This window comes from Rhinolophus sinicus, linkage group LG06 (assembly GCF_036562045.2).
Source record: "Rhinolophus sinicus isolate RSC01 linkage group LG06, ASM3656204v1, whole genome shotgun sequence".
Lineage (NCBI taxonomy): Eukaryota > Metazoa > Chordata > Mammalia > Chiroptera > Rhinolophidae > Rhinolophus > Rhinolophus sinicus.
The window spans coordinates 125,446,055-125,474,005 of record NC_133756.1 but is presented as its reverse complement, the minus strand read 5'-3'; the positions used below and the strand labels follow the sequence as shown (position 1 = coordinate 125,474,005).

General features: G+C 41.9%; 1 protein-coding gene across 1 annotated transcript in view; it reads right to left on the bottom strand.

Annotated features, from left to right (window-relative positions):
- Window positions 1-2,878: 2,878 nt before the first annotated feature.
- The window catches only part of SWAP70 (switching B cell complex subunit SWAP70), a 68,782-nt gene continuing 43,709 nt past the window's right edge, over window positions 2,879-27,951 (bottom strand). The window contains exons 4-12 of the mRNA XM_019728955.2: window positions 25,308-25,535; window positions 22,501-22,647; window positions 21,247-21,355; window positions 18,728-18,909; window positions 12,917-13,024; window positions 11,277-11,443; window positions 5,240-5,438; window positions 4,234-4,330; window positions 2,879-3,896 (exon numbers count right to left, since the gene is read on the bottom strand). Coding sequence (XP_019584514.1) covers window positions 3,790-3,896; window positions 4,234-4,330; window positions 5,240-5,438; window positions 11,277-11,443; window positions 12,917-13,024; window positions 18,728-18,909; window positions 21,247-21,355; window positions 22,501-22,647; window positions 25,308-25,535 — 1,344 coding nt within the window. The 3' untranslated portion in view covers window positions 2,879-3,789. The remainder of the gene's footprint in view (window positions 3,897-4,233; window positions 4,331-5,239; window positions 5,439-11,276; window positions 11,444-12,916; window positions 13,025-18,727; window positions 18,910-21,246; window positions 21,356-22,500; window positions 22,648-25,307; window positions 25,536-27,951) is intronic.

The window sequence follows — 27,951 nt, the reverse complement described above, 5'->3', positions numbered from 1 at the left end:
AGGACTTGGAGCCCTCACCCTACAGAGGACAGCCCCCAGTACCTGAAGATGCCTGGTTTGCTGATGGTTCCAGCCGGGGAGCTGCAGCCATTTGGATGGCTATTGGTGTGCAGCCCAAAACAGACACCATTTAGTTTGATACTGGGACGGGCCAGAGTAGCCAGTGGGCTGAGCTTTGGGCTGTGTGGATGATAATCAGCCACGAGCCCCGGCCCCTAGTTATTTGTACTGATAGCTGGGTGGTGTTCCGGGGCCTAACGTTGTGGCTCCCTACATGGAAACACCAAAACTGGTTTGTAGGACACCATCCACTGTGGGGTCAAGCCATGTGGCAGGACCTCTGGGACCTAGGCAGAGAAAGTAGGTGACCTTAATGCATGTCACAGGTCACTCCCCCTTAGTGTCCCCAGGTAACCATGAAGCAGATGCCCTAGCACGGGTCTGATGGTTAGAACAGGGCCCTGCCACTGATATGGCCCATTGGCTGCACAGGAAATTGCAGCACGCTGGAAGCCGAACCATGTGGCAGGTGAGCAGACGCTGGGGTCTGCCTTTGAAATGGCAGGAGACAGCAGACGCCTGCTATGACTGTGCCGTCTGTGCCGAGGACAGCCGCCAATGGCAGAGGCTCCCCTGGGAGACACAGCTGATTACACAAAGGGGGGTGCCCCTTACTCGCTGGCAAGTAGATTACTTTTGGACCCGTGCCTAAAGCCCGCAATGTGATGCATGCGTTCACAGCAGTGGACACTGCTGCGGGGTTGATGTTTGCTTGGCCATTTCCGGCTGCGGATCAGCAGCATGCAGTGGTCGCTCTTACACAGCTGTGCGCCCTCTATGGGCGCCCCCAAGTCACTGAAAGTGACAGGGGTACCCATTTTACGGGGCAAGAAGTGCCAAGATGGATGTGCAATGGTTGTTTCATGCTCCGTACAATCCACAAGCGTGATTGAATGCTGCAACGGAGTTTTGAAGCGAAGCCTCCGGGTGTCAAAACACCCTCCCACGATGCGTGACTGGGCCTCGCGTCTATGGGATGTCTTAAGAATCCTGAATGAGAGACCACGGAAGGGAGGGCCTGCACCAGTAGAAGCTCTGCTACATAGAACGGCCGCTCCCATTCAATTACAAGTTACCACCAGTGAGACTCTGTTAAAGCCAGGCTACGGCAGAAATGGGAACATTTTGCTGCCAGCACCCACATGCTTGAAAGCAGGGGAACGGCAGCAACGGACTGGGCCCTGGCGGATCAAAAGCCCCCACTATCGGTGGTTGGGCCTGATAGCCTCATGGGGGGCTGGTGTGACCCATGATTTGCAAGTGATGCCAGGGGTGGTGGCCAAGTGGCCACCGCAATTGATTGTGGTATATGGAGGTCCCGATGCCAGGATGATTTTGCGGGGAACCTATGTGCTCTCACTATGGCCTATTATGGGGTCCCCTGTTGTTACATGTTGAAACTACGCAAGGGAACCCAAGCACTGCCATATAGGTCTGGTACCACAAACCGGGAAAGGTGCCCGTGGCAGCAACCCTCCTTTCCCAGGACAAAAAGCTAGCATGTATCTTCCCAGATGGAAGAGATTTGCCATTGTTGGTTCCTACGACTATTTCTTTCTGTCTGTAGGTGCCTATAGGCTAATACTGCACAGGGCCCCTCGCTGAAGATGCTTGTCACATAAATTGTGAGGCGAGACCCTGTAGGGGTAGAGTGTGGGGACAGAGTCCCAGAGAGCAGTTTCCAGGCTCTCAGCCTCACGTGGAAAGTTGCTGGCTTGGGTAGTAGATGGCCATCAGCTGTGACTAGTTGGCCATCAGCTCTCACCAGTTAGCCATTAGCCACTGACATGTAACTGCCCTTGCTACACTGGTTGGTGGGCTGACCAAGAAGCAGACAGCAGGTTGCGGATCGTGTGGCTCCTGCCTCCTGTGTCTCCAACCCAGCCGCCAGCGAGACTATAGTGGTATGAACCCCCCATCCATGGCTCCGTGGGTGTTCCCTTTTGGCCTCACCATGTCCTGCGTTCTTATGTGGGGAGCGGGACCAGAGACCCCGCATGACAGGTTCCAAACCCAGTGTTTTCAGGAAATGTCCCTAAACCAAGCCCATCTCATTATATGAAAAATATGCACACATATACAAACTTTACCCAATTGTCTTATTAAATCAGACAGTTTAAAATGTAGTTCTGGTATTTTTTATTTTCTTACTGAGCCCATTTTACAAAAAAAAAACAACCATATAAAACATTGTTACTATACCTTAGAAAATTAGCAAAAAATTAAGAATGTTCAGCATATTACATTGTACAATATTTAGGTAAGAATGTTTGAAAATTATAAATATTTTGTTCCCTCAACACAGCACATCACAAAAATACATTTTAGAAACTTTTTTCACATATAATTCCTATAAATGAACATATCCCTGTCTATGAAGTAAAAGGCCTGATTCTGACAAGCATTCCCACACTCCTGAAATTTTCTGTACAGTAACTACAAAAGTAAAATCAAGGGGTCCATCAGCACTTTGACAGTGGAAACCATTTTAAACCTTAGGAGGAATTCAGTTACTGTCTTACCCCGAAAATAAGACCTAGCCGAACCATCAGTTCTACTGCGTCTTTTGGAGCAAAAATTAATATAAGACCCGGTATTATTTTAATATAAGACCAGGTCTTATATTATATAAGACCTGGTATAATATATAATATAATATAATATAGTATAAGACTGGGTCTTATACTATAATATAATATAAGACTGGGTAATATAATATAATATAATAATATAATACTGGGTCATATATTAATTTTTGCTCCAAAAGACGCATTAGAGCTAATAGTCCAGCCAGGTCTTATTTTTGGGGAAACATGGTAGTATAAAAATATCATTCCAATGGGATTTACTTAGTTCATCTCTGTGCTTTGATTCATAAGTACAGCACGTCTTCAAATAACCATTTCATTCAACGTAGTTTTGTTATAATGTTGATGAGACGCCATAGGAACTTAACTCTTGTTTATATGAATTTGCCTATGGGAAACATTGCTTTTGCGCTATATGTCACTTCGCTTAAAGTCGCAGAACCTATCGATGATGTTAAGTGAGGACTTACTATATCTATCTTAGCCAAAGCATTGTTTAAAAGGATTTCTTCCTCCTAGATAGTGACACTGAAGCCAGAATGTAAATCAGTAACACTGCATTAAATAGAAACTGTCTGTACAACGCATATATGGGCTATAACCACTTAGTCAAAGCCAGGTCCACGGGCAGCTAGTGACTTCTCTATCAGAGCAGCAACAGCTGAAGGCATCCCATGGGAACTGGCACATGAGGGCAAGCAGACTGGCCCATCTAGTTTAGAAACAGGTACTTGGAGAAGGACACGTGGCCACAGCAAGTGACTGACCCGTCCTCAGAGGTTCTGATTATCCAGTGAACTTGAGCACCAAACCCCGCTCCCCTCCAAACAATGAGGACGACAGCGCCAACTGCACTGTTTGTACGTGGCCTTGTTCCAACAAGAATCTGAGAGCTAAAAAGGAATTTTCAGAAGCTGAAGTTTTCAAAGAAAGAGTCTATTAAGAGCTTGACAATGCTGACTTTTTTTTTCTTTTCTGGTAAGCCCTTATTTGCAGGAAGACAAATCAGGCTTCCTTGGTATATTGACCCAATAGGAGTATTGAAGGAAGAAGAGTTAGAAGCCGCAAAGCCAGTCCCTGTTGTCTTTAGCATAAAGCTTTCCAGCGACACTCGGAATCTACAGAACTGATGTGACTGCTGTCACTCTGTGGTCTTTTTTCCTTTCCAGGTCTTCTCTCTCTCTTCAAGTTCTGCCTGGGTGAAAGCTGCAGGGCCCCAGTTAGTGATCAGGTGAGGGTTTTTTGAACCTAAAAGACAAACGTGCTTTAAATGTAGGAAGTATGTATTCTTCAAGGAGCATTATCATTTTTCCACAGACAAAAGAGTAGCTCTCCTACTTCATCTCTTCTCTGAGGAACACCCATAAATGTCATAACCAGCCAGAACCACCAGAAGATGTACACAAAGGGGATTACCTGGGCCTTCTTATCTGGTAGAGGCTAAATCAGTCAAGAGAAATTTACCCTAAACAGCTTGGGTTTCTGTATATTTGAGCTAAAGAAGTTTCTTTGCACAATTCAAATACATAAATAAAACAGAAAAATAAATTGAATAAACAAATGATAACCTCAAAGAATGTGTTACCTGGTTCTATCAGCCGAATCAGTCCTTCGTGATGGGCCACTTTGTCCTTCCAGCTCTTGGTCTTATTAGTTGCCATCTCTAACTTCTTTTTAACTCCCTGGAACAAAAGGAGATTTGGGATTATGCAAACACTGGTTGCCTAAGAGCCACATAACAAAGATTGGACACTTATTATATGCTTGCGGATTATCTCATTAAACCCTCACAACTACTCTAAGAAGCAAGAAACTATTGTCACTCCCATTTTATAGACGCGGAAACTAGGATTCAGAGTGGTTAAGTAACCTGCCTGAGGTCACACACAGGACCTAATCCACACTAACTATAGATGAATATAAAATCCTGTGTGCTAGTTACGGCTTACTGCCTCTCAGCTCCAAGTTCATTGTCCCGCTTCTGACATTTAATTCTCCCACACCAGCTGGCACAATGTAAGCTGTCAGTAGAGGGTGCTGAAGGGACAGTGGAGGAGGAAGGGGCTTTGCTTCCAAGTTCACTGTGCTCCTGTGGTACGCGGGACACCTATGGTGTTCACCCCACTGAGTTTCAGTGGCACCTGCCTGTGGGCAGCTTCCCAGGGAGCTCTGCTGGCACAGCACCCAGGAGAGCTTATCTGCCATCCAGCGGGCCAAGCCTGTGCCCTCCGCACAGAGGTCTGGCTCACAGGGCTGGGCTTAAGGGGACCCTCTTCCAGATGTTCCTTCCTGGGTGCTCTGCCTCAGTCCTAGAGGCACTAGCTGCGTCCTGCATCTGCCATTCCTGTGTTCAGAGTTTTCTTCACCTCTTCGTAATTAATCCTGTTATATTTAATACTTGTTTATATTAAACTTCCCTTGTTTGAGTTATTGTGTGGTTTCTGTCTCATCACCTATACAAACGTCTTCCTTCTTACTTACAGTGAAGCAAAACTTTTACTATGGCTTCCCATAGCTATGCAAATGTTCTCTTATTAAAAAATGTTTGCTCTTTAACATTCAAACACACACATTTGCAGGGATGCGCTTACCTCATACTGCTCAAGCGCCTGTCTCCGTTCTAACTCCAGCTGCTCCAGCTGTTCCATGGCTTCCTGCAGCGCCTGTTCCTTCATAACTCGCTGATTCTCCAACTCCTGCTTCTCTGCCTCAGTTGTCTGCATGGCCTGCTGCTGCTCCACGTGCCACTTCTCCAGTTCAGCCCTCTTGGAAGACTCTTCCTCCAACAACCTGCAATGTGGACAGCTCAGGATCAAATGAGCCGGGTCACCACACATGACCCAGCACTTGATGGGGGCGCATTAGAGCAGGGAAGAATATTTGAGGTCATCTAATCTGCGTCTCATTTTACAAGGAGGCAACCAGTTGCCAGAGAGGCCCAGGTTCACAAAACTGGCAAGGTGACCCATGTGTCCTGCTCCAAACTCTGTTTCACCCTTTCTGAAAAATAATAACATTTAAGGAGGGCTTAATGTGCCACGAACTGGGTCAAGAACTAAGTGTATTTTCTCAATTAATCCTCACAATACACTTAAGTATTATTATTCACATTTTAGAGACAGAGAAAGTGAGGCACAAAGGTTAAGTGACCTGTACCAAGTCTTTCACCTGGTAGGGGGTAAGGCCAAGTTTTGAAATTTGCCTGGTTGTTACAACATTCAAATAGTTTTCATCTAGTAAAAACCTATTATCAAGGAAAACGCTGACAAACTAATGCATATCAGGGAAGAAGGAACTAACAAAAAGTAGAATAATAATAGATACCATTTACTGAACATGCCAGGCATTCTACCTGCATTATTGCTAACCCCACAATAATTCTGGAAAGTATTATTATCCCTCAGTTACAGATGAAGCAATCAAAAATCAAACAGTTTAAAAGTATGTTGCACAAGTAGCAGTGGATTTTGAACCAGGTCTGTGTGACTCCAAAATGTTACCTTTCAATATCAGGCTACCTATCTGAGAACAGCCAGCTATGCAGATATTTAAATAAACAAACTAACATACAGCCCAAACCTGTATCCAAAGTGTGGACAATGTGGTTAGATGCCAGCCCAGGACAGGACTCATCTCTAGTGGCTTGACCATCAGTATTATGGCAACACGCTACGTGGCAGGCCAGTTACTACCGTGTTTCCCCGAAAATAAGACCTAGCCAGACCATCAGCTCTAATGCGTCTTTTGGAGCAAAAATTAATATAAGACCCAGTCTTAATTTACTGTAATATAAGACTGGATATAATATAGTGTAGTATAATATAATATATAATATACTACCGGGTCTTATATCAATTTTTGCTCCAAAAGACGCATTAGAGCTGATAGTCTGGGTAGGTCTTATTTTCGGGGAAACACGGTATTACCTAAGAGCATCCGCTCTTCTAAAACCAACAACAAAGGAAGTAAATTAACAGACTGTGTGCCCCTTATCTGACCACCAACTCCTCCAGCCCCAAACCCCACCCACACCACTGTAAGAATTCCCTCTACAACATCCTGCGAGACGATTGTACAACTCTGCTCAAATTCTCTGTCAGTGTCACAGATCGGGTCAGTCTATTTATGGGCAGCCTCAATCTTTAGAGAGTTCTTCCTCAATTAACACGTTGCATACGACGGGGTTTAAATCCCTCGTGAAGATTCTCGTGATCCGTAGGCAACGTGTTAAATGAGTTCTCCCATCCACTATCCCTAGTTCCACAAAGGACCGATCTGCGCCCTCCTCAGGTGTCTCTTGGAGTGTGAGGTCCACACCTGAATACAACACTGCAAATGTAGTCTGACCAGTGCAGCATCTATTATGTACCTTCTATGTACTTTTCTAGGCACGGGGAGTATGACAGTGAACAAGACTGGAAGGGCCGGCCCCTGTTTCTTCACCCTAGTGGTGAAAGAATAGAGGGGGGATGGACATTTGCAGGTATTTAGGCTGCCCAGCATCTGAACCCCGTTCATGAATCTAGGGAATCTGTCACAGTAGGCATCTCGATGGGAAGTATGGCCCATCTCCCACTATACAAGCCATAGGCCAGACACCTGCCCCCTGCCTGGTGGCAGCCAGGGCCTGGTGAAGGCTTCAGCTGGGCTTGGCTAAGCAGGTGTCCCTCCCGGAACACTGACTCTGAAGCAACTGACACAAAGAAGCAAAGACCGTGGAGAATGTATCTTGCTAGTGACAGCAATATCCACTGTCGAGTGACGGCAGGAGTGACCACCCACTGGCATCAGTGCATCCCAACTGGACTCTTCCCTTGGCCTGGTTTGGGCTGAGTCTCCCTTGGTTCCTGCCTGTGTCCCAGGCCTGGCCACCTCCCTTTCTGTGGAACTGGTAAACTACTCAGGAATCTTCCACAAAATTATTTTATTACTTTAGCTAACTCAGGTTGGCTTCTGTGGTTTGTAAACAAGCCCGACCAAAGATTTTAACCTCTCTGTGCCTCAGTTTCCTTGTTTACAAAAAAGAAATAGGAACTACACTCACCATCAAAAGTTTGCTGATGAGTTAAATGTGACAATGTGTGTAAGGTACTTAGAATAGTGCCCATCACGTAGAAAATGCTCACTAAATAGTAGTTCTTATTATTACAGAGGGAATAATGCCTCATTTGTTATGGGTCCTTTGCATTCACTAATGCTGCCTGAGAGTATATGAGGTTTTGGCAATCATACGACAAGGAAGTAAAACCCCGAATCTTTTTAAATGAATTGCTATTTAGCCAGGTTTCCTGGCTCCTGTACTTGTTCTGTTGATATTTTAAACTATCGTCTTAGTATAAAAACAATCATTCCAGCCTGTCAATATCTTTTACAAATGCTTATTTTGATATTCTTCACATTATCTTCCTCATCTGCAAATAAAGAAACAGAAACCAACACACTCTGAGTGCCTACCAAATGCCAGACCGTACCCTAAGAACTTTGCATGCATTATCTTATTTAATCTTTACAACAACCCCACGAGGTTGGCAGTTACCCTTATTTTACAGATAAGGCACTGAAGGCTGAAAGCAGTGAAATAACTTTTCTAAAATTACACAGCTAGAAATTACCAGATCTGAGACTCAAACCAGACCTCACTCCAGAGCTCAGTTCCTAACTGCTTTCAAATAAATGAAAGGTATTATCACGTGATCATAAAAGAGAGCCTATTCTTTCACGTGGCCCCAGTGAATAAAACTTGGATCCATTTATTCATTCAAAAACTATCCCTCGGGCGTTTACCATGTGCCAGTGGCACACAGACACGACTAAGGTATGCTCCTAGGCCTTACAGATCCAAAAACTTAGTGGGTGGCAGTTATAATGGGGCAGAATGTGGCTTTGCCTCAAGAGCTTTCCAGGAACTGAGTTGTCCAAATGTTAAATGAACAGTTTTCTTCTGAGCTCCTATTCAGAAGAGATTGGACAACCTTTAGGATTACATATCACAACATATCACAACAAACTTCAATTTTAATGAAAAAAAAAATTACAAGACCCCGATGGCTCAAATCAAAGTTCGTGTATTTAAACAATTTACTATTAAAAAGTATCTCTGGGGAAACTTAAGACACTGACAGAGAAAAGACCATCTATGGCAAGGGCAAGATGCCAGATATTCCAAGAATGACTCGCTAATGCTGAAAGAACAGGATTAACCCTTGTCATACACCCTGGGCCTAAGATTATGTTTCATTTCATTAGTGCCAGGCTTAAATATTTCTATCCCAACTCCATGACGACTTCCTATGATTTTCTACCCAGAAAGGTCTCCTCTGAGGAGTGGAAACAAGAAGAAAGCCCCCTTTGCCAATCTGACAAAATGTCTCTCGGAACGAGGCCCACCTTTTGGGACTTCCGGAAAGAGAAGGACTTGCCTCACTTAAAAATGACCACCAGAGGGGGGCAGTTTGTCCATTTCAAGTTCCAAAAACAAAGTTGAAAGAAAAATAATTTAGAATAGTAAAATAATTGTATTCATAAAGTGGCCTTTGCACACCAAGAAAAAGTTAACTTTTGTACAGTAATTTCAGTTTATTGGAGCAGATCTGTATATAATAGTTATATTTGCATTCAAAACTTTGAAACCATTTTGCTATGTACTTAAACCAGAGTGCACCAAATAATTAGCCTGAGCTTTTTAAATAACAGTACCTGGCTCCTAGCCACAGATACTTTGAGTCAGTAAATGTGAGACAGGCCCGACATGTATTTTGTGAAAGCTTTACAGGTGATTCTGATATTTACCACTGGTTAAAAACAACAAGTTTTATTATCCAAAATTGTCTCTTATTCAAAACATCATTCATTCTACAAACACAAAATAACTAATACTGTAATAAATTTCTAGAGTTATCTAATTCACTTTGTGGTATAATCTCTGCTGTGGCATAATCAACCTCTCTCAAAACTGTCGAGAGTTAATACATGCACCATTGCTCACCTATAAATTCTCTGCACAGGGGCAATCTATAAATTCCCAACATATCGCAAATTATAAATGTTAGGTCTCTGAATGTTAGAGACCTTGACTTAAAGTTAGGTCGCTGAATGTTAGGTCTCAGAGACCTTGATTTACAGACAGAGCCATGTCTGCAAGAAAACAATAAAATGTCTGTTGGCCTGCACTTTGCGATAAACTAAGCACCTTGAGCTAAACTTGCGATAACAGAAAAAGCCACAAAGCAGCTACTGGCTTACAGGCAGTCAACGTTTTCTATTCAAACAATGCTCCCCTGTCAGAACAGCCCCTATAAAACCCTCCTCACCCCCTCCTTCGGGGCTGCAAGTCTCCTTTAGACATGCAGCCCAGACTGTAGCTGTCTTTGCTCAGCCCAATAGACTTATCTCTCTTACAATAAATTCTTAATTTGCCTGACCATGTGCATTCCTTTACCACCGAACTATCAATAAAGAGGATCAAAAAAACATCTCATGTCCCTTAGAATGCCTCTCTGGAAGTCACATGGGACTCCAACCTTCCCAGGTAGAATCCTGTGCTATCATCACTGCCAAGGACAACTGGCTGACAGTCCCAAGGATCTGGATACCATTGCAGTACAGTGAACAAATACAGTGGGACCTATAAATGCCAGGCAATATGCTAAGCATTTAAGTTTCTATTTGGAAGATAATTTTTCCTTAACAGAATCAAAATTTTAAAGGCTATTTATTTTTGAAGTCATTTTGGCGAAGTACACAGCAAAGACCTCCTTTTTTTTCTCTCTTCCTCCCTAAAGACTAAATGAACATCTTTGGCTGCTCCACATGTGGCATGGCAGCCATGGAAAACCTGCCCCAGCTCATCTCACAATTGCTCCCAAAACAGGGCGTCATAGCTCAAAGCCTAAGGTGTATCTGCACCAACCAGCTGCTGCTGCTGAGGTAAATATTTTCAGTGTTGCAGCCCAGACATCTTGAAGAAAGTAAATGGGAGAGCAAGTTAGAAACTGGATGAGGATAGCTCAAATTTCCTTTTGGGGTCTTCATTCTACTTTGCCCTCCCTGCTGCTACAAAAGCCAAAAATTTAGAATTTTCACCCAGAACATGACTATCATAAACAGTATACTGGCTTTAAAAGGTATAAGAGGGGAAAAAATCTAAGTTTTAAGAACTTCTAAAACTAAGATTTCAAATAATAATTATTTAAGGAATGTCTCCAATCTTGAATGACCCAAAGGAAACTGCTTATTTCCTCCTTATCCCCCCAAAGTGGCTGCAACTCTACCCTGAAGCAGTCCCCTGTCCCCAAACCTAGGGTCCTCTCTGGTCTGGAACATGTGGAAGAAGTCAGGTTCTCACCAGAGCTGATCCTGGGCCCACGGACATTCTAGAATACGACGAAGGGCACCCAAGCAAATATACCCAGAGGACTGCTCTAAAATAGATATAAGGCCGTCTTTAGCCCCAGAAGCAAGGTTCTTCCAGTGCCCCAGATTGAGAATACACAACACAGCCAGCCAACCCGCTGGGGTCTCCCCAATCTGGCAGAGACACTCCCCCTCTCCTCCAGAGTGTCAGTAATTCCTAGAAACTATTAGCCCAAGCAAAGTACATAAAGCACAGTGTACAAACTGGTCTGGCACCTGGCCTGAAGCTTCCGCACGGTCTCTTCGTCCTGCCGGGCCTGCTTCTCATCCTCAAGCGCCTCCTGCAGCTTTACGTACATGTCTTCCAGCTCCCGTACTCGCTGCAAGTACTGTTCCAGTTCTGAGGACTTTTGGGCAACCTGTTCTTCCATCTGCTGTCTGATCTGATGGTACAAAAAGCTCATGATTAAGCGCAGGCTGACGTCACCCGCAAGGAAGGCCTCCCTCTCCACCACCATCCTGAGAGGTCGCCATAGCCCACAGGGTGGCAGACCTGTCCCTCGGACCTTGGATGGAAGGTGGAGGCAGCGAGGGCACCACACCCAATACCAACACCAAGATCATATCCAAAGAGTCCAGGGACAAACAATAACAAACAATAAGCCCAGTGCCGTGGTATATCTCCATTCCTTCCACTCCACACTTTAAGACTCAAGTCAAGAGAAAAAAAATGTTTCCCTGTATAATTTCTCTCTCTTTTCTGTCTTAAAGACACAAGCTCTTTACCAACAGAGCCTTCTGTAAAGGAATGACCCCTCTCCTGGTCAGAACCACCAAAGGGAAAAGAAAACCCTGACCTGCAACGACGCCTCCTGCACGGACCCGTCTGCCGAGCACCCCTCCATTCTCCCTCCCTAGGGCACTTCCTCCTAACAACTTTATGGTTTCTCTCTTCTGAACTAAAGATTCTGAATCTCTGCCTTCAGAATCATAAGACAGGGGCATCCTAAATGTAATAGCACACATAGTAACATATATGCCTGCATTTTATAAAATATTTTCAACGGCATTAGCTTACTTCATCCTCGTAACAGTTGTGGGAGGTCATATGCTGATCCCCTTAATTTAAAGGAAAACTAATGCTCAGTAAGAAGGAGCAGAGAGGCAACAAACCCAGACCTTCTGTCTGTGCGTGTAGCATTCTTTTACATCACGTCTGCCTTCCTCTGTGCTTTTCTCAATACACAAACATGTCCATTTCAACTCAAAACAACAGAGAGTTACTGAAGGTGACGTGATGAGCATCTGTGTAATAGGCAGCGGGCTCAGCACAACTCCATGGGAGAAAACCTGTGCTCCAGGAACCAGCGAACCACGTGAACCTTGGCTCTCTTGGGGATGGGGACCTCTAAGATGAATCAGAGCTGCCCAGAACAGCAGACCAGATTCATGCGTTCTCATGATTTCAGAAACCCCCACTTTGCTCATTATAGAGGAGAAATGTCATGGAACCTATGCTTACTTTTTCCATAGTTATTTATTTTCCAAGCCAGAACCCTTGGAAAATACACCAGGATGGCAGGGACTGTCCCGGGCAAACCAGGACATATAGTCGCCCTAACCACAGTACGTATCACCCAATTCCATAAATTTCTACTTTGGGGTCTTCAAAGCAAGGTTTATGTCTTTTACCTTTACATCCTTGGCATGGTGCCAAGCACATAGAAGGGGCTCCATAAACCAACAATGGATGAATGAATGAATATATAACTTCTCCCAATAGCCTGCTGCCAAGTCAGTGGCAGAGTCAAGCTGACAAGATGGCCTCACTCCTGTCTCTACACCTCCACCCCTCCCCCGACCGGGATGGCTCTGTGAGCTTATGCAGCCTCATTCCCCAGCCGTGTGGTACTCACAAGCTTCTCTCGCTCCAGCTCTGTGCTGAACCTGGCCTGTAGTTCCACTTGCGTCTGAAGTCGTTTCTTTTCTTCTTCTGCTGCCCGAGATGCTGCTTCTTCCAGTTTCTACCCAATCAAAAACCCATCCACAGAAAAGCAGGAAATGTTACAGTGAAAGTGGAGACAGAAATGGTCACACTTAAACATATGTGAGAATTCAAACATTGTTCATGTTCAATAAATACAGAATAAAAACTTTCAGATCTGCTGGAAAGCCATTCCAACAAATAAGTCTGAACATTTTGCAATTAAATCATTGAGTTAAATTCACTTGCAAACGCATTCATGAGGTTCGAGATCTATTTCTTGAGTTCTTCCTGTACAGCTTTGTCACCTCACACATTCTTCCTTAAAACTTTTACCAGAGCTCAACTTCCAGAAGGGTGGCATGAGGAACTCCAGGGACCCTCTCCCCAGTAAAATAACAATTAAAAACAAACAAATGAAAACTCTGCAAGTCTCTGGGAATTATTCTAAGGGCATACAGCAAAAGAACGTTTTTCCAAGAAAATCAGCTAAATCTCAGGAATAACAGTGAGTCTATGGCAGCGGCTCCCTTCCCCCATGCTGTCAGCGAGAAGGAAGCTCCCCCCGAGCAATGGAACTAACAACGCAGTGCTGCCTCTCGCCTCAGCTCCCAGCTCAGGGCGGCAGCATCTCCCCAGGACGGCCAGGCAACAGTATTTCTCAGCCTCCCCAGCTCCGTGCTGCAGAAACCCTATTCCAGGCAAGAGTGGCTGTGAGGTCTGGGGCTCTCTTCCTCCAGCCAGCTCCACTCAAAGGATGGAAGTCCTACTTCAGGTATGATGGGCTGAGAATCCTGGGCACGATCACCTCTGTCCCAACTCACCTGTAGGGCAGAGGTTCCACACCGGGAGCAGCAAGCTGAGACCAGAGGCTATGACCTCCACCTAGTGACAGGTTCATAAAGCAGGGGTGTCACTCAACAAGACGCAGACCACTGTCTGCCCCCAGCTCCAGACACTGGCAGAGGTTTGCCCAGAGAAAAAGGCAGGCTCGGAAGCTCTCCCCAAGAGAACTGACTTTATTTAAAACACAGTGTGAGGAGTTCAAGCCTAAAGATGCTCTTGCAAACAATGGCGATTTTAGTGGTAAGGAATAAGAGGCTCCCAGCTCTGCGAGACCAGCAACCACAGGCCAGCTGGAAGTTTGACACAGAGAGCCTGGGTAAGACAGCCAAGAAGAGCCCTCACCAGTAGGAACCAGTCTTAAAGACTACCTGTGGGCCTGAATTTAAATAATATCAGACTGTGGGGCACTGTAGGACCCAGGGTATTGCTGAAAACAACAGAGCAACCACTGGAGATTAGTGAGCTCTAACAGAGAGGGCTGTGACACCAACAGAGGCAGAGTGACAGAGACTTTCAAAGAGAGCCCTGCTAATATCAGGTCATGCCAGGGCACTGTGTGTGTGCCTGAGGCTGTTCCTCTGAAGAGCACAGAGGCTTTACACAGTGAAGAAAACAGACCTCACGGAAATAGTCCAGCCACTAGTCCAGCCACACTACTAAACAAATAAACCAGCAAACAGTTGGGGGAGGGGAGGAAGCTGTATTCAGAGTGCTACAATATGTTCTCTAAAATGTCCAGTTTTCAACAAAAAATTATGAAAATCTCTTTCAGCAAAGAAAGAGGAAAGTGTGACTCATACACAGGGAGCAGAAAGTAGGCAATAGAAACTGCCTTTGAAAGGGCCCAGATGGTGGATTTAGCAAAGACTTCACAGAAGTTATATGTTCAAAGAACTAAAGAAAAGCACGTTTAAGGAAGTAATAGAAGGTATGATGATATCCCATCAAATACAGAATACCAATAAAAAGATAGAAATTATAAAAAGAACCAAATGGAAATTCTGGAGCTGAAAAGTACAATAACTGAAATGAAAAATTCACTAGAAGGAAACTCCAGTAAGATTGATTGCTGACTTCTCATCAGAAACACGTGACTAGTTCTGGTCAAAATACTGTAAACAGAAGTGAAGTGTGACATTTCTGGGCTGAAGTACTTAATAGCCAAACCCTAGAACACTTTGAACTCTGATACAGTGAATAGCAAGATTTGAGATGCTGGCTGTTTCATCAGCCTAGATTTCATGATTATAGATAGATATAGATATAGATATAGATATAGATATTCCCTGATCCAGCAAGCCCACTTCTGAGAATTTTTTCTACAGATACATTAGAACATGTGTAGGAACACAGGTATAAAATAATCCCCTGCAGTATTGTCTACTAAAACAAAAGATTAAAACCCAAATGTTCATCTACCAAGGCCTGGTTAAATAAGTAATGATACAGCCATTTAACAGAACATTATATAGCCATAAACAAGAATGAAAAAGCTCTCTTTATACTGAAATGCAAAGATCTCAAATATATATATAAGTTGAAAAAAACTAGTTGCAGAACCATGAGATCGAGTATGTACATATTGTGTTTAAAGAGTGGGAAAATAAGAGTGCATATGCATATGTTCTTATATATACATTTAATAAATCTAGAAGGATATATAAGAAATAAAAAATAGTGGTCATTTTAGGCAAGAGGTGGGAACTGGGCAGAGGGAAGAAAGACGTGGGAGGAAATCTTTTCACTGAATCCCTTTTTGTATTTTAAAATTTTGGACCATATGATTGTATTACCTATTCAAATGATTACATTTTTAAAATAAAGAAAAATAGAATTAAAAATTGTTTGTGGAGGATGGATGAATAGACAGAGCACAGAGGATTTTTAGGACAGTGAAAATACTCTAAATGACACTTTAGCGGTAGATATATGCCATTATACATTTGTGCAAACCCACAGAATGTACAAGAAGAGTGAATCCAAATGTAAACTGTGACTTAGGGAGATCACGAGTGTCAGTGTGGACTAACCAACTGTAACAAAGGCACCGCTCTGGTGGGGACTTGACAATGGGGGAGGCTCTGCATGTGTAGCGACAGGAGGCACATGGGAAATCTCTGTACCTTCCTCTTAATGTTATTGTGAACCTAAAACTGCTCTAAAAAAATCTAAGTTGATGATTTCCTGAACCGATGGGTTCTCAAGGGTGCCCAAGACGTAGTGGGAGATGAAGGACAGTTTGGGGAGAAGCGGAGGTGGTTGGTGGAGGAAGAAGCGAATGCCTAGGCTGAAGCGCAAAAGAAGAAAGATGAGGCAGAGGTCCAAGTAAATCGCTAGCTTGTGCACCAGTGGAAGCCACAGGAGCAGAAATGAGGAAAGCCAGAGGCCAGGGATACTGGAACAAATTGTTGGACTGCATGCCTAACATCTAGGACTTCTCAATGGATCTAGAACATACACTGCCATCTGCTCCCCGCTACCACCTTTTGAGAAACCCACTTTACTCGTACAGAACAGTCCTTTGCTCCGGACCTGTGACATTCTGGACAAGTTCCGTTCTCAGTTGTGGCTGAATGTAATGCGTATAATAAATCATCTGCTGTCTTAGCTGAAGAAAAAAAAAATCTAAGTCTTTTCTCAAAAAAAGTTATTTGGTAAACCTTTTAAAGAAATCTATTAATTTATTTAAAAATACCATGATTTCTCATTCCTTCTTCTGAATTAACTAAGCAGTCTCGAATCTTAACAAAACTCACAAATATGTAACCTAATTCCAGGTGATTGAAATATTCACCTAAGCAGTATTTTTCTAAAAATGCTTCCATGAAAAATTGGAGAATTTTATGTCTTGATAAGAAAAAGACAATTAAAGATTAAGGGACCTGTAGTAATTGTCTAACACTTATCCATCAAACCTCAAATCAGTTGCTTAAATAATTCTATAAAACTAGGCAGTGGGGAAGCTGCCTCAGGGGCCTAGCCTCGGGCATACATTCACATAACACAAAGCAGGGCACCTACATGCTCCCAGAAGCCTGAGTTTAAAAGAGTCCGAAAGGACGTGCGATAGATGCATCTCAAATGCACGAAGCTAAGTGGAAGAATCCAGTCTTGAAAACCTACCTAACTGTATGATTCCATTTATATGACAATTTCGAAAAGGCAAAAATATGGGAACAGAACGCAGATCGGTGGTTCCCAGGGGTTGGTGTGAGGGTTAGGGTCTGACTACAAGGAGCAGGATGAGGAGATTCTTTGAGGCACTGGAATTGTTCTGTATTATGTCTGTCGTGGTTACAAGAATCTGTGCATGTGTAAAAACTCATAAAACTACACAAAAACCGGGGCAGCTGGATGGCTCAGTTGGTTAGAGTGCAAACTCTCAACAACAAGGTTGCTGGTTCAATTCCCACATGGGATGGTGGGCTGCACCCCTGCAATTAAGATTGAAAACAGTGACTGGACTTGAAGCTGAGCTGCGCTCTCCACAACTAGATTGAAGGACAAGACTTGGAGCTGATGGGCCCTGGAGAAACACACTGTTCCCAATATTCCCCCAATAAAAAAAATTCTTTTAAAAATCAATTTAAAAAAAACTATACAAAACCCACAAATTTTACTGTTTTTAAATTTTTAAAAATTAAACAGAAGAAAGAAAGGACACAGGAGCTTCTATCTTAATTTAGGTAGTGGTTTCAGGAATATTCACTTCATAATTATTTGTATACACATATTTTATATTCTCCTCTGTATGCATATTTCATAATGTTTTTTAATTATAAAGGGACACCAAGCCCAGATAGATGCCCACCGCACTCCCATAACACCCATTTCTGCAGTGTGCTAAGGGGATGGAGGAAGCAGCAATCGCGTACTGCCGGTGCTCATCCGAGCCCGTGAAGGGAGTCTTGAAAGAAAACGTATTGCAGCAGAAAGAGGCAGGACGCGGGAGTGATTCAGAAGGAAGAGAAGTGAAGCCTAAGGGGCTGCTTTTAGAAAGTGGGTGCGCTGGATAGCAACAACTGTTTCTAAGATTGTATGCTCCCATGGTTCTTAAAATTATAAAAGTATAACACAGTTTTGGAGTCTACTCGGAGGAAGTCAGCATAGAGTGCAGCATTTCCATGGTTTGCAAAGGGAGAACCGCATCACGAATGTGGGGCTTTGTACTATGAACAATCTCCATACCCCAGGACAAAGGTGCTGCAGAGAACGACACAAAAGGTCTTTGAGCTCGTGGTTAACAGGAGCTCACTGATGATTCAAGGCAGACAGGCTCATCCCGGAGGTGTCCCAAAGACCATGCCCACACACTGGGGACTCACTGCCACCCCCGGAACCACTGTATTATATAACTGAGGAACAGGGTTCCCCAGTAAACATTAACTATCCTGTACAGCCCATGGCACTTGACCCCCTACCCCTGAGACGAAAGGAGAGTTTGGGTAGACTGTATCTTTGACTGCAAACAGTAAGTAAAACCCACAGTCCTATACTTGGGTCTTGCAAGGTACTCATGAGTGAAGATGGGAGCTAACGGGGGGAAAAATAAAGAAGCAACAGACCCTGCCCAGGTCACCAAAAGGGACCTTGACATCCATAGGAGAATAAACTTTCTCATCTTTCTCAGACAAAATTCAACTGTGCCCATTCTTATAAATACGCTTTTCTGGTCAATGAAATGTCCTTTCTGCTCTGACACCCTTCTATCAGGGCTAGGAAAACTACGGTGTCTCATTCAGTGGTCTAGATACACTTCCTGAGAACACAGTTCACCAAAAACAATCCCCCTAAAATTGCAGTAACCTGGTCTTGGTAAAATCAAAACTCCAAAGTAAGGCAGCTGTGGCTCCTGCAATGAAATGAGAGCCGCCCCCAGCCAGGCGCCCACTCCCACCTTCCTCACGGTCTCCAGCTCCCGCTGCTTGTTTTCATTGGCAGCCTGCAGCTCCTTCATCTGCCTCTCCAGCTCGTCCTGCTCAGCCAGCAGCTTCTTCCGGAGTTCTTTCCGACGCTGACGGGCTTCTTTGTGTGGCGGGGGGCTGCCCAACTTCAACAGATAGATAGTAGAATGAATGGCTGTAAAAGATGTAGAAGAAAAAACAGGAAATACACTTTATTCTTTGTAAGCCTAACATGCAAAAAGCACAGTGGGAAGAAAACCAGACAGAGACCCCGTGTAGATTCTGATTCTGTCACTGAGCTGCACTGTGACCCTGAGCAAGTTACACAAGCTCTTGCAGCATCACTTTCCTCATCTCTAAAATGAGAGACAGGATCTCGAAAGTCCCTTCTAGCTCCAAAATTCCACAACTGCACATCTGAGCTTAAACAGATACTTGACTCAGGAATACCAAACACACTGGAAGAATTTAAAACACTTTCAACTCTTCTCCATACTTCGCAGAAGGCCAAATAAGATTCAGACGTAGGAAGGGCTGAGATTCAAAGTCCTGGTATCTGATTTGCTACCTGCGTTGTTTAGTCTGTCCTTCATCTATGCCTCATGAAACCATCTCCCTCTACACCCCCTTCCTGAATGATAACAGTAACTACCATTTATTGAATACTTGCTATATATATACCTTTTATGTGCATTATCTAATTTTTATATGAAATTTGATTTCTTTCCTGATTGTTTCAATTATATAAATTGAATTTTTTGAATAGCTAATACTTTCATTGTTCAAATTCAAAAGCATGAAAGGACATGGAGGAAGTCTCCCTCCCACTCCTATCCCCAAGTACTGGGTTTCCCTTCCCCCTAGCAACTAATGCTAACAGTTTCTTATGCTTCTTTCCTGAGATATTTTAAGTATTTACAAATAAACATGTATATACGCCTTCCACCTTCTTTTGACCCAAATAGTGGAATAACACACTCTTCCGAACCTCGCTTTTTTCACTTAATTTATCTTGGAGAGCTTTCCGTATCAGTATACAAAACACTATACATAAAATATTGCACAGTACTCCATTGTGTAACTGTACCATAATTTATTCAACTATTTCCCAATTAATGGACATTTAAGTTGCTTGCAATCTATCACAAACATTGCTGCAAGGATAAGCCATTTTAAAATGTGCAAGTATATCTTCATTATCTAATTCTTATTATCCCCATTCCACACAAGAGGAAAGCAGCTACAGAATTCATGACTCAACCCAAGTGACTCAGGAAAGAGGATTCAAACCTAGCTGCACTTGCCTCAAACTCTTAAACCGCATCAAAAATGATCACAATTTTCAATATAATATATTTTTACCTGAAACCGAGGGTCCCTATAACTTTGATTAAATTTAGTTTTAAATCCCAGCTCTGGAAAGCATATCCCTCTCTCTCTATACACCCCTCAGAGAGCTACCCTTTCCCCCATAATCAGCAACCCCTGAGGCAGCAGCAGACAGTAGCCAAATCTGACTCATGGTCACAGGTCTGGACCTCTGGCAGGTTAAAGATAACATCTTGACCTGAGTTATGTTTCAGCTCCTGAGCCCTAAGGTGGAATGACCCCCTGGCTACTTTCCCATGAAACCAGACAGAGGGAAGCTGGAAAAGACCTCAGAGCTGTCCTCAAGACCTAAAGAAATGTTTATTACCTTTACCTCACTCCCAACCAATCAGCTCCCAGCCGGACCCCAAACTCCTAACCCACAGTGTCTTGTGATTTTGCCCCATATAATCTGCAACCTACACACCATCAGGTAGTCGGGTTTTTAGCATTAGCTTCCTGCCTCCATATTGGCCAATTCAATATTAAACTATTTTTCTTTCTATACTGCAAACTCCTGCTCATGCATTTCTTTGGGCCAGTGCATGCAGGCAGACGGATTCAAAAAACAGAAAATTCAGGTCCGGGTAACATATCTATGTCCAAAAATATCACATTCAGAATCCCCTTTCATGATTTAAAAATACAAAATCTCATATATAGTGTCTCATTCTTTACTAATTTTGGAAAAATACTTCAGTTTAAATGTTATTAAATCAAGTTTGTGTTCTTAAGGTGTGTGTTTGAACCTAGTGATTTCTTGTGGAAATAACAGATCTTGAAAATTATTCAAAAGCTACTATTACATTATTCCTCTTCTGTTTTACATATTACTCAACACTCACGGGGGCCACTTTAAAAGTCTTCAGAGTTGTTAAAAGGGGAAATTCCATACTCTTTAAATAGTAAGAGCAAAAAACTCAAAATGTCCAGTTTACAATTTTCCCACAAGTTCACATGCAAATGAAATTGATGAAAAATTTGGGAACTCCTCTTAACTGTTTTTTTTTTTAAGCTACTATGTTACACACAGAAATAACCATAGACAATGAGGAAACAACCCCTTAGTATCTCTAATGAAATTCAAAAACAGAAAAGTGACAGCTCTCAAGTTATGTCGTAATAAATAACAAAATTACCATACCCTGAATCCACTCCTGTTTCTTCTTCTTATCTGAAGCACTGATTTCAAAGGTCTTATCAAAACATTTTATGAGAAAAAGGCATTTCTTTCCATCTTTGTCAGGCAAAGACTAAAGCAGAAAGGAAAATTAGTTCTTTAAAATTTCATTTTTAAGTATTTAAATTCAATTCCATCTTAACTATGTATACAAATCTGGCTGAAATTCAACGTCAGTGAAAAATATAGATCTGTAAGTGCCTATTACTGATTTACTGATGCTGTCCCCTAGGAGACATCACTACGGGAACCACGCGTCCTGATTAGCATACCACATCTGGACTGGGAGAACCACCAACACCTGATCGGGATGCCATGCGTTGGGCTTCACTGAGCAGTGACTCTTGTACTTGAGCACATCCCTTACAGGAACCCTGGAAGGTACACCTATGGAATTGTTCCAATAGCTGACTCTGTGATAAGCCTGGGGAGGCCTGGGTGATTCCACACCCGCTTGCTGTAGCTCTCCTCTCCTTACACCTGGGATGCTGCTGCTCCAAGTTACGGTTCCTGTCCTACATCCTTAGAAGGAGGCTGGTATGGCCTATCATAACCTTGAGAGTCTCCATGTTTAGTTGATTCTAAGAAGACCCCTTAAGTGGGCATTGCACACCCTAAGACATTAATATATCTGTACCACTTCATCCATCAAAATACATTATTGTTTACGAGTGAGATCTTAGGTATTTTAAATATTCTTCAACAAATACAGACATGGTAGTAGTTCAGATATAAATTAACAACTCAAAAAATTATGTTCTTGAGGACTTCACTTCTTTACAGAATTAGCAGTTGTAAATAAAGTGTCCTGAAAGTCACCCAAAATATTCAAAGGTCACATCTTCATCAGTTTTATTTATTGCACTCCAAATGGTCCAGATTTTCTGATACAATCATGATTTCAAACACAGTCTTCCTGAAATTTTTTTTGCTTTATTTTGTGTTTTATGACTCCATTTTATTTAATAAATGATTCCTTAAATGTACAAGTAAATGGGATTTAATCCCTATACTTTGCTCCTGAGTATAAGACAGGAAATAAATTCACATTAGATAAAAATTTTGTCAGGTATCTTTAATATTTAGTTCAGAAACTATGGCGATTTTATGACTATATTATTTTAGAAATGTAAATTTTAAGATTATGTTAAGGCTCTCAAGTCTAGAAGAAGGAAGATAAACTACTTGAGCAGCAGAGGGCAGCACCAGAAAACTTACCTCTACACAGCAGTTTTCATCCAACAGAATGTCTCCTTTCTTGTCTTTCAGATCCTCACTCACATAATAAGAAATTATGTTGGGTTTTAGTACAAACCAGCGTTCAGTCCAGTTTTTCCGTCTATGGCCTTTTTTCATCATGTAACCCTATGAGACATCAAATCTGATATAAATGCCTGTCCTTTTATTCACAAGAACTAATATCTCTCTTCCCTGATATTCTTGCCTACTCCATTACCTCACTGATATATGGTCGTGAATACATAAATATCAGTGGTTCTTGTCCTTTGTGGATCATGAACCCTTTGAGGATCTATGAAAGCCAGGGACACTATATCCAGTCAAATTCATGCAAGCATACGCAAACAAAAGTCTACACAGAATTTTAGACACTCAGAGACAACCCCTCCCCTCACTGCAAAGCTATATGGATAGTAAACTTTAAAATCCCGAATGTTAATAGCATTGTGTGTTTTTTAAATTCCTTTCCTTTTAGGGATACCTATGGAAATATTTATAGATAAAATGAAATGTCTGAGATTTGTTTCAAGTAATACAGGAGCAGCAAAAGTAGGTAGGGCAGGAGTCACCACATGTTGGTGGTTACTGGAATTGGGTGATGGATATATGGAAGTTCATTATACTATTCAGTCTATTCCGTTTAAATCACACACACACAAACACACACACACACATACACACACACACACACGCCCCTACCCCTAACAGTGATTCTTAGTAAATTAAAACCTCAATCAATGAAAATGCTAAAAGGTATCAACATGGCCAAGTGTATCTTCTCAACCAATCTCCTCTGACACCAACCTACCTTTCTACCTGACCTCACACTATTCTGGACGATGAATTCTGTTCCACATGAGCAGAAAAAGAACTGGACCAATAGTTAGGATGCTGGCTTCTAACTGTAGCTTCTACGCTCATACATACTAATCCTATACTTCCTTCCCACATATCAGCCTCAAAGATGTGTAATTCAAATTTTTACTTCAGCAAAATTACACATTATTATAGGCCAAAGCCCTTCAGGGTTGTTCGAGAACAGCTGAAATTTAAATATTAAATATTAAAAGGTGCTGACAGTCCATGGTAGACTATTCATAACATTAAAGATATGATATGGGGCCGGCCCGGTGGCTCAGGCAGTTAGAGCTCCATGCTCCTAACTCCAAAGGCTGCCGGTTCGATTCCCACATGGGCCAGTGGGCTCTCAACCACAAGGTTGCCAGTTCAATTCCTGGAGTCCCACAAGGGATGGTGGGCAGCGCCCCCTGCAACTAAGATTGAACACGGCACCTTGAGCTGAGCTGCCTCCCGGACGGCTCAGTTGGGTTGGAGGGCGTTCTCTCAAACACAAAGGTTGCCAGTTCGATTCCGCGACTCCCACAAGGGATGGTGTGCAGCGCCCTCTACAACTAGCAACGGCAACTGGACCTGGAGCTGAGCTGCGCCCTCCACAACTAAGACTGAAAGAACAACTTGAAGCTGAACAGCACCCTCCACAACTAAGATTGAAAGGACAACAACTTGACTTGGAAAAAAGGCCTGAAAGTACACACTGTTCCCCAATAAAGTCCTGTTCCCCTTCGCCCCCCGACCCCAAAAAAAGATATGATATTAGCTTGGGGGTAAGTATCATTTGATTATTATAGTAAGTTTTAATCATATTACTTGTTCAGTTTCCTAATCCTTAGACATTTAAACAAATGCTATCTCATACTGAAATTCATCTATAGCCCTATATCCTGTCATCCTGGTAAGCCTAAAAGCCTAACTTTTTAACTTAGGTATGTATCTACATTATTTACACTAATATGGTCAATTTAAGAAATATTCTTTTACAGTTCCAATAGTGGATCTTTAAAGGATCATGATACTATCAGGGAAGAGGGTATGGATAAATTTGGACAGAGACCATGTCTCATACCTCTTTGTAACACCAAAAACCTTTACAAATTAAGTCTCATTTAATGTTTATTGATGGGCTCCATTAGGCAAAAAGAACAAAAACAACAATATCACCTACTAAGCAAAAAAAGGACCAAAGTAAGGAAATCCCAAATCAGTTATTCAATATAATAAAGTAAGAAATTTGAAAGGTCCACTAAATATATATATAAATTCAATTTAATAAGCATTAAGTTTCACATACGCATATCAGATGCTATGTAGGTGATGAGAAAACAAACATATCTAATAAGATAAATGCAACTTTGCTAAATAAAGGTATTTATTTAGCAAAATTTCCAAAATTAAGAATATTTTTCTGATTCTATAAAAATAATATAAAATCATATACACAGAAAGTCCAATAATAATAAAGGAATAAAAAATAAAACAAAATTTACAGGAATCCCACAATCTAAAGGCAATCACTGTAACATTTTGGTGAGTGTCTTCCAGCTCTACATGCACATATCACATTGCATGCAAGAGATTACAAGATACCTACTGTTCAACAACCTGTTTTTTCTCTGAACAAGATGCCATGGGGATCTTACATATCAGTAAGTATGAATGTACACATGACATGAAAGCACTTTTAAAATACTTTTGGAAATGTGATCATTTAAACAGTTCTTTCAAAATGTAACTTCCCAATGCTTAACCGTACTTCAGAGATACAAAATGAAAGCTTACTATAAGACTGGGAAAATAAGAAACTTTATTCCTGTTCTAAATCAGTGTAAAAGTCTAAGTGACTTACAGTCATCTTTGTGATGAAAAATTTTTTTTTTCCATGTCAAATTCTAAAAGTGAGAAGAAATACAGTGTTAAGGGACTCTTACCTGCTTCAACACATCTAATATAAGCTCGTTGAAGACTTCATTAATTGCCATAGAAACCGTCTGCCGATCCATGCCTTTGCTAAACTGTCCATTTCCAATAAGCTCAATCAGCTCCCACACAGAAAGGCCATCTTTACCGTCATCAAAATTGATTTTATAATGTTCAAATTGTTCTTGCTGCCAACCTCCTCCCATAGCTTCTGTCAGTTTCTTAAGCAGGTATTCAATCTACAGAAAGAATTTAAAAATTATTGTTTCCTGGTAAAACAAATAACTTTTTAACTTAGGTATGTATCTACATTATTTACACTAATATGGTCAATTTAAGAAATATTCTTTTACAGTTCCAAGAATGGATCTTTAAAGGATCATGATACTATCAGGGAAGAAGGTATGGATAAATGTTACTGGTTCTATATTAACCTAGAAAAAGTAAAGGAATAAAAAGCCGATAGCCTCTTATAGTTGTATACAGAACTATAGCAAACTGCACACATCCTCTGCCATACTCTAATTAATGTGATCTGATTACTCCCTCTTGGATAAATATTTCAATAGAGCAGAATATTAATCTTACTGAACTAATATGCAAGCACTAAATTAAATAAGCATCTCAAAGTATGTACAAGTTACTCCCCAATTTACAAATTTTCCACGTAAGCCAATTATTTTAAATCCATGCTGCTTCCTCCCATGAGAAAACACTGACAATGTTGCGAACAATGGTTGAATTCCTGGCCTGGGCTGGAAGAGCTTATTAAGTCCTGAAACATATACCTTTGTGCAAAAAATCCTGTTGTTAAAATCATAGCAGTTAAACAAAACAGTGAGGCAGTAATACTAATGTAATGAGAAATTGATTATCTCTTATCTTCTGAAAAGCCTGGGTATCCTACAATGCTCTCAAACTCAACATGTCCAAGCAAGCCACCTCTACCTTCCAAGTGGCTTGCCTTCCTATTACTGATTTCAGTTGGGAGCAACACCATTTACCACGGCAGGATCCTTGTTTTCTACTCCCTTACATCAAATCAGTGCCAAAATCCTACTGTTTTTACCTCCCTAGATCAGTCTTTTTCAAACTTAGTTAGGACCCAATATGAAATCACCTTAGTGGATAGTAACCAGCATTTTCTTTAATGGAATGAAAGATATTTGATTTCACTCATAATAAAGACAAATACTGTTTTGCATCAAGTTTTGCTTTGTATGTGCTGGGTCATGAAATAAAATGTTCATCTTCCTATATAGGTTGCAGTCAAAAGAGAATAAACAACGGTGCTCAAGACAGTTCTCAAATCTGTCTCCTCCTACCATGTTTCCCCGAAAATAAGACCTAGCCGGACAATCAGCTCTAATGCGTGTTTTGGAGCAAGAATTAATATAAGGCCCGGTCTTATTTTACTATAAGACTGGGTCTTATATAACATAACATAGTATAATATAATATAATGCCAGGTCTTATATTAATTTTTGCTCCAGAAGACACATTAGAGCTGATGGTCCGGCTAGGTCTTATTTTCGAGGCAACACGATATTCTGTCTGCCTTTGCTCAGGCCTCCCGGTTGGTACCCTAGCCTCCAGCATTGCCCCCTGTATCAATATTCTGCCAGAGAGATTTTTCCAAATCAAAACCTAAGCCTGTGACCTCCCCTCTTTTCCAGGGATTCTGGCCTGGATCCCTGTCACTTCAAAAATAAAGGCCACTCTCCTGGCCTTTATCTCCTGGACATCCCTGGGTGACCAGCCCCCTGCCCACTGTCTCTACGTGTCCTCCGCTATGCCCGCGGCAGACTACACTCCACCAACACTAGCAACAGCAGCGATCAGGAGTCTCAAGCTTGTTCTGTAAAGGAATAGAAAGTAAATATTTCAGGCTTTGTGTATCTCTGTTATATACTCTTTTTTGTTTGGGTTTTTTTGTTTTTTTTTAACAACCTTTAAAAACATAAAAACTATTCTTAGCACATAGACAATACAAAAAGAGACTGTGGGCTGGATTCAGCCAGCGAGTCAGAGTTTGCCAACACTTGTCATAGATTATAAGTAGTTTACCCACTTAACACACGTTTTATGCTTCTATGCCTCCCCCCATGCTGTCCTCCTTTACCCATTTCCCTGCCTGGCTAACTGGTATTTGTTCAACATCCTACATCATCTAGGATATTCCCATTCCAAGTGAGAACAGCAGCACTTGGAAGCCTGGGAGAAGTGAAGTATCTCAGATACCACCAAAGACCCCCAAATCAGAATCTGCCTTTAAACAAGAACCCCAGGAACTTCCATATGCACATTAAAGTCTGCGAAGCCCAGCTCTAGCAAAACTGCTCTGACCAACCCTAACTCAGGTCAGATGTTCTATGTCCCTGCGCTTAACATACTGTATCAAAATTATCTCTGTCATTTGCTTTCGCACCATTTTCTGAATTCCTTATAGGAGGGACCATGTCCCTCTCATCTTTGAATCTCCAGAACTCAACATGCTACATAGAATATATTAGAGCTCAATTAATGTTTACTAAACTGAAATAAAAAGTAAGCTAAGCCCGATTTTCTCATCTATGAAATGAGCAAAGTGACACTCATCACTTATAACTACTATGGGGATAAAAATGAAACAAATATAGAACATTTTGCACAATG